Genomic DNA, 7,757 nt, shown 5'->3' on the forward strand with positions numbered 1-7,757 from the left:
TAAGATTTATGAAAAAATGCATTTTGAAAATTTTGTCTGAGAACTACTAGCATGTAGAAACCATTTTAAAACTTACAGGTTTACCTGATAATTGAAAAAATAATTTCTTCTCCCGACTCAGATCTGCTATGAGTCTATTCTTTCCTGCTCACTCCTTGCCATTTACTATTTATAGTAAAGATTGTGGGGTTGGGAGCATAGCTCAGTGGTAGATTGCATGCTTAGTACATATGAGGTGCCCTCTCCTCTCCTCTCCTCTCCTCTTCTCTTATCCTCTCTCTCTCTCTCTCTCTCTCTCTCTCTCTCTCTCTCTCTCTCTCTCTCTCTCTCTCTCTCTCTCTCTCTCTCTCTCTCTCTCTCACACACACACACACACACACACAGAGAAAATACTGCAAACAATGATCTTTAGACCATATTTTGTCCACATATTTTGTTCAGGCTGTACAGTGCTGGCTCATAAAGAATATGTACAATTTTAAAGCTTGGGGGGAAATAACCTTAATTTTTAGGGACATATATATATGAGTACTCTGTCCTATCTTGCCTAAAATTGTTGTGAATGGTTGAATATATATAGGGGTGGATTATACTGTTCTTTCTTCATTTGTATATGATTGAAAGTTTTCAGAATGAAAAGGGTGTGTGTGTGTGTGTGTGTGTGTGTGTGTGTGTGTGTGTGTGTGTGTATGTGTTTGTTTTTAAGGTAGGAAGGAAAACAGGATAGATTTTACCATCCAGAAACTTACACTCAATGTGAAAAGGTACACTACCCAAGGAGCTAAAGAGTGTGCACTGGCTTCAGAAACAGAAATGGCACCGAGTTGTTCAGGGGATGCCACACCGATGCAGAGGGCAGCATGGCTGGAGAAGGGTAAAGACAAACACTCACAGAATATTGAGAATTTCTGTGCACTCTGTGTTACAGGCCTTTTCTCATTTATTGCTTATAAGTATCCTGTAAAGTTGATATCATGTGAAAACCCCCTGATATTGAACAAATTAAGTTTTCTTGAGTCAAAAAGTTGATAAAAGGATCTTCCGAGAGAGTAATGTCACCGGAAAAGCCAGATTGAATAGGACCATGAAAGAAAAGACCACAGACTGAGATACCTACCACTAAATACAACCTGGAAAAGTTATGTTTAAAATCCTTACTTTTGTCACTAATGTTGAAAAATTAAGAACAAAGAACAAAGACTTTCAATTTCTGACTTTTCTTGATGAACCAAAAACCCAGCCACACAAGTGCCGTACGTTTCACAGTCGAGGCGCTGCTGCCCCCTTTGGGTGGGAGTGATGGCCTCCTCTTTGCTGCAGTCCCTATGCTCATTATTTTACTGCAAATGTGCCGCTTCAATTTGTGCATTATGGCCTGTATAAGTATTTGAATTCATTTATATACTAATTATATTCATCTTGGAGTGTTTGACATGCTAGCATGGGTCTGATCAGTGAGAGAGAAAGGAGAAGTCTTAGACTTGTGATTCTCAATGTGATTTGTCCACCACACATTGAGAACTGTGCCCCCAAACCACTTCTCTAGCAATTAATTCCATACTCCATGCCTATTGTTATATCCCTCGCAGAGTCTCCGTGTGCTATAAATGCTAAATGCCCTATGAATGAGTGGTGTGATAATAAAGGCTTAGGGATTCAGAGGAGGGCACTATTATTTCTGCAATCATCAAGACAAAGAATCTTAAAAGTTGGCTGGAATTTCATAAGAAAAGAGAAAGCATTCCAGAGGGAAGAAAAGTCAAAAGAAAAAGCAAGAATTTAGAAAAGTATGTGACCAGTTCAGGGAGTGAAAAGTGGGCTGGTATATTTAAAGCTGAGGTTTCTTCATCCGAGTAACTACCATAGGACTTCACATAGATCCACAGAAATGTTAAAACTAAGAGAGAGCCAGGCGTGGTGGCGCATGTTCGTAATCCCAGTATTCAGGAGGCTGAAACAGGAGGATCTGGGTTTGCAGACAGCCTCAGCTACTTAATGAGGCCCTCCACAACTTAGTGAGACCCTATTTCAAAATAAAGAATAAAACATAGGGCTGGGAGTGTAGCTCGGAGGTCAAATGCCCTGGGACATTCCCAGCACCAATGCACACACGCAAACCTAGAAGGGAATTTGTAGATCTACATTTGAAGCTCTTCTTTCTACAGAAGCTAACCCAGACCTCACCAGAGTCCTCCTCCATATGTCACTCCAACGTGGGGCCTCTGTCATAGGGATAGAGAAAATTCTGAGCTGCTTCTGAGATATTAAAGTAGTTCCTTGACATCAAGCAACAGTTGACCGTTTCCTCTCATCACTTACTTTAACTTCCTGTTCTTAGCCAAGAACCGAATCAAGAAAGTGCTGGGGGAAATTTGACGCATAGAGCAAAAGATTATGAAGAGTTGATGTTGTGTACCACCACTTTCTGCCATCCTATTGCTATGTTGGTCCTCCTTCAAAGCTGATCTTCTCAGCCTCTAAAGTCTGTAGTACAGCCATACTCAATAGAGGAAGGACGCTATGAGATGAGCGTTCAGCCTCCACAGTGGCATGAGGAAAGACTTGATATGCTGGCAGGCAGGTCTCAGTTTTGGCATTTATGATAACTGGATCAGAACCGGAAAATGGTAATTTCATCATTGCCTAAGAAATATCCAGAGCACCTCTCACTTTCCCTCCACAGTTGGTGATGTCTAGTTTACATCATGGAGTTCAGAACTGTCAATATAACTTAGTGTTAAGATCACAGAGCCAGGCATGATGGCACGTACCTGCAGCCCCAGTACCTGGGAGGCTGGATCAGAAAGATCATAGGTGTGAAGCCAGCCTTGGAAACTTAGCAAGATGTTGTTGTAAAATAGGGCTGGGGATTTAGCTTAGAGGTAGAATACCCCTGAGTTCAACCTCCTCCAGAACCAAAAAATTTCAGTCTTTGAATTTGAGTACAGTTTTTAGTATTTACCAGCTAAGTGATGCGAAGAGTTGATTAAATTTCTCCAAGCATCCATTTGCACATATAAATAATGGTGGCCAGAATCACTTATATTGTCCTCATGGAGTTATTATGAGGAATGAGTACCTTAATTTAGATTGCTCCAAAAGCAGATCCTGAAACAATGATTTGGGGAAAGTAAGTTATTTGGAGAGTGATCCCCCCAAACATAGTAAGAGTGAGATGATGTGAGATGTGGGGCAATATTATCTGTGATCAAGAGTGCCGCACCACTGTTGGCAGCTGAGGAGAAACCTTACTCGGGATCCTTCACCAAAGGCTTAAGAAGCTCAGAAGAGTAGCTGGCTCCTCCTGTTTCCTCATTGGTTGAGGCCAGTTGGTAGTGCCATTATCTTTGTTCCTCTCCTGCATACCCTGATCACACAGGTCAGACATACTCCAAAATGCAAAGAAAGTCCTCCCACAGAAGTGCCCAGGGCCTAAGAGAGAAAACTTGTTTTTTTATAGGAACCATCCACAAAAGTTGCAGGTGACCCTTAAAAGGGCCAAGGGAGATGGGCGTGGTGGTACATGCCTATAATCCCATTACTTAGAAGGCTGAGGCAGGAGAATGGTATGTTTGAGGCCAGCCTCAGCAACTTCGTGAGACTCTAAACAACTTAGTGAGATACTGTTTCAAAACAAAAAAATAAAAGGAGCTAAGGGTGAAGCTATCAGGTAGAATGCCCCTGGGTTCAATCCCCAGGACCACAAATATGCATACACAAAAGAAAAGATCTGGGCAGGGCACCGAGAGCATTTTCAATAGTGAGATAATGTGTTTTTCACAGTAGTGCCTAGAACACAGTAAGCACTCAACAAATGAGACAGCTACTTAAAGTATGAGGTGTTGAGCAGTCAGATGGCAAATGAAAAGTCTTCCCAAGGAAAATGAGAAAATACTAGTACCTAGGAGAAGAGATAAATGGAGCCAAACCAGAAACCTAGAAGTCACCTCCCTTTTCTATATCCATATTCCACCAAGTGAATTACCTTAACATCCCTCTCTTCCCTCTTCTCCAGCCCAGCAATGCTACCTTAGAGCAGGCACTCCGTATTAGATCAGCCTCTATCTGACTTTCTTGTTGTCCTTTCCTGCTCATCCTGACTTTTATCCACCCACTTATCCAGTGCCATGTTTTTTTTTTTTTTTTCTAAAATCTCATACTGATGAGATCACTCTCTGCTCCATATACTTCATTGATTCACTACTTTTTCCCAGGTCAAAGTTAAACTCTTTAGGGATACAGGACTGTTCATGACCTCGTTCTCAGTACCTTACCTTCAACTCCTAAATCCCAAACCCAAGAGTTAGAGCCTAATATATGTTACCCTTTCTCATCATCCAATTCCATTATCTAACTCTTTTCCCCATCCAGGGAACTTCTAATTTTTATTTGGGCATTCAAGTGGTATTCAGCTTCTACAAAAAAAATAAATAAATAAATAAAAGTTACCTAATATTTTCCCTTTCTTCTTGGTCTGGATCAGTGATCAAATAGTAAATCTGTATATCTTTTAAAATTCGTGACTTGCAGCCAGCCATGATGGCACATGCCTGTAATCCCTGCACTTCAGGGGTTGAGACAGAAAGACTGCAGGTTCAAGGCCAGGCTCATGTGTGATAAGTTAGCAAAACCCCATTTCAAGCCAGGCATGGTGGTGCACACTTGTAATTCCAGCACTAGAGTAGCTCAGTGGTGGAATGCTCCTGTAACACACACACACACACACACACACACACACACACACACACACACCACTTATGACTTTCACTATAAGTATCTGTTTACTTGCTGTGTTAATAACACATTATTATCCTTCAAAATCCGATACTGAACATTTGCATTCTTAGAAAGTTCACAAGATAATTTTTATACACACTAAAGTCGAAGAATTATTTTATTATGCAATAAGCTTCCTAAAGAAAAAAACTTTTTCTTTGAAATTCTAGTGACTGACATAGCTCCTAGCACATATACTTGGTATTCAATAAGTAACACTTTGATGAGTAAATATTTAAAGTGTTGAATATTTCTACTCTTTCACAGAGATTTTTCAGATTGCCACCTGTGGTATTATGACTCATTAAAAGATTATACCCTGTGGTAGTATAGTAAATTGGGAATCTCATTGATCACCTGCCAGGTCTCAAGCTAAATGGCTATTAAATTTGACCAGTTGTTCCACTTTTTCACCCTTGATTGCTTTAAAACATTTTCAACAAAAAGAAGTCTTATTGCTTTAGTTAGTGAAGTCCATAGAGTGATTTTAAATGTACCATATATATCATATAACCCAGAGAGCTTGTTAAAAATAAAATAGAGATATTTGAGCTGGATGTAGTGACCCATACCTGTAATCCCAGGACTTGGGAGGCTGAGACAGAAGAATCTCAGGTTGAAAATCAGTGCTTGTTAACTTAATAAGACCTTGTCTCAAAATTTTAAAAAGAGCTGAGAGTAGAAACTCCTAGGTTCAATCTTCTCTCAATATCTCTCTCTCTCTCTCTCTCTCTCTCACACACACACACACACACACACACACACACACACACACACACACAATATCTCAGCCTATTCCAAAGATTTGAATGACTTGTGAGTGGAGGGACAAGTCTCCAGGTATTTTGTTTGTGGTTTGTTTATGTCTTGTGGGCTAAAGATTGAACCCAGGGCACTGAACATAGGAGGGAAACACTCTATCTCTGAGCTTCATCCAGCAATCAAAATCAGTATTTTTAATAGAACCTTGAAGGAAAAAAATGTCCCCCAAAATAAACAAGTCTACATACCATATAAATAGTTTAGATAAAAGGATAGGATTTTGTTCCAGTATTTTGCCTTGATTGACTTGCCTAGTAACCCTGTATCCCTAAGAAAAATACATTGTCCAACTTTTCTCTTCTCTCTTGGCAGCTATTAAGTAGAAATCCTACTTACCAAAGTCAGCTTAGCTATCCAGGGGTATCATGGTAGTCTCTGCCTCCGAACTACTTGAAGAGCAGACAATTTCATCATTTTACACAGGGATCAGAAACTTAGCCCACCTGTTCCTCTGTTTAGTTTTTTATCTTCCCTCTAGACTTTTACATCCTCCCTGGAAAATGTCATGAAAAGAGCCAGTGCCTTGTCTGTCCCAGTAAGGATGGATGTCATCATTCCTAGACTAGTCATGAAAAGGGAGTGCTATTATGCTTAATTATTGTAAGCTATTCTCTCAAAAGTATAAAAATTACTTTAAAAGTAGAATTAAAATATTCAGGAATTGGGGAAAAAAGTTTCTACTTGAAGCTGCCTATGTTAATGATAATCTGAAACATCTTGGGGGAATCTGTGAAAGTCCCTATTGTGGCCCAGTGGAGTCAGAATATCTGTAGGAATTCTAGTCTCACATACATTATTAGCAATAAATAACTCTATAGTAGAGTAGAATGATTTGGCTTCACAAAGGACTACAACAATTTGTACCAATGAGGAAAGTAAATGACACTCTCTGTGACTTTTCTGAGTTGACCTATAAGTAAAATATTGTTGCTCTACTTTTTAGAATTTTAAATGCCAGAGTTTTGAATTGCAGAGTTTTATAGAAATATAGTTATTAATGAACAATAAAAGTCAATGATAATGTAGTATTTCATGGACATTCATTTTTAGCTAGTTTTGTTATAACTGAGCTACTTAATAAAAGCAAAGAAACGTAGCTTTAGACCATACTTTAGAAAAGATTGGTATATAAATATATATAAGCCAGGCATGGTGGCTCACACTTGTAATTCCAGTACTTGGGAGGTTGAGACAGGTAAGATTCCAAATTCGTGGCCAGCCTCAGCTACTTAGTGAGGCTCTCTGCAACTTAGTGAGGACTTGATTCAAAATAAAGAATAAAAAATCAGGCTGGGTTATAGTTCAGAGGTAGAATGACCCGGGGTTCCTTCACCAGTACCACTGCAAAAAAAAAAAATTATATATATATATATATATATATATATATATATATATATATATCCATTTATTTTATAAAATTCTTTTAAAATGTTATTATAAAACCAGGTGTGGTGGTGACGCATGCTTGTAATCCCAGTACTTAGGAGGCTGAAAAAGAAGGATCGCAGGTTTGAGGTCAGCCTCAGCTATGTAGTGAGGCCCTCTGCAACTTAGTGAGACAGACCCTGCCTCAAAATAAAGAACAAAGTAGGGCTGGGGGTGTAGCTCAGAGGTAGAATGCCCCTGGGTTCAATGAACCCCAGTACCACACACACACACACACACACACACACACACACACACACACAAAATTGTTATATGCTAGTAGTATGATCACTCGTTTATATTATTTTGTTTAAGCCATTTAACAGGACAAGTTCTTCAGTGAAATTTCAACTTTTGCTAATATTTTCTTCAGTTATGAAAAGGCTTTTGCACATTCTGATTAATAGCCTACTCAGTGTAGTAGATAGACTGGCCAATCTGAAATGTCAATTTCAAAAGCATATTGATCGTTGCTTCCTCAAAACAAATGTTCCCACGTTCAGGACCACACAAAGACTTGATGTAAAACTTCATGAGGAAAAAAATGTTTTACTGAATTCCTTCATTAAGCCACTAGATGGCAATAACTTTGTTTCTTTGTGAACCAGCTATAGAACTGGCTCTTGAAGAAAACATTCAATTACATTCTTAAAAGAAACCAAACTGCTATGCCTTAATTTTTTATAAGAAATATAACTACAGAGGAGAACATTCTAGTACATTTAAATATAATT

At 39.0% G+C, this 7,757-nt stretch overlaps 1 protein-coding gene across 1 annotated transcript in view; it reads right to left on the reverse strand.

The window, feature by feature from the left end:
- The window catches only part of CETN3 (centrin 3), a gene marked incomplete at both ends in the record, with an annotated part of 40,658 nt that extends 39,289 nt beyond the window's left edge, over positions 1-1,369 (reverse strand). The window contains one exon of the mRNA XM_080707032.1: positions 1,258-1,369. Coding sequence (XP_080563158.1) covers positions 1,258-1,369 — 112 coding nt within the window. The remainder of the gene's footprint in view (positions 1-1,257) is intronic.
- Between the last annotated feature and the right edge of the window lie 6,388 nt (positions 1,370-7,757).

The sequence above is a fragment of the Muscardinus avellanarius genome, assembly GCF_963383645.1.
Source record: "Muscardinus avellanarius genome assembly, chromosome: 1".
Lineage (NCBI taxonomy): Eukaryota > Metazoa > Chordata > Mammalia > Rodentia > Gliridae > Muscardinus > Muscardinus avellanarius.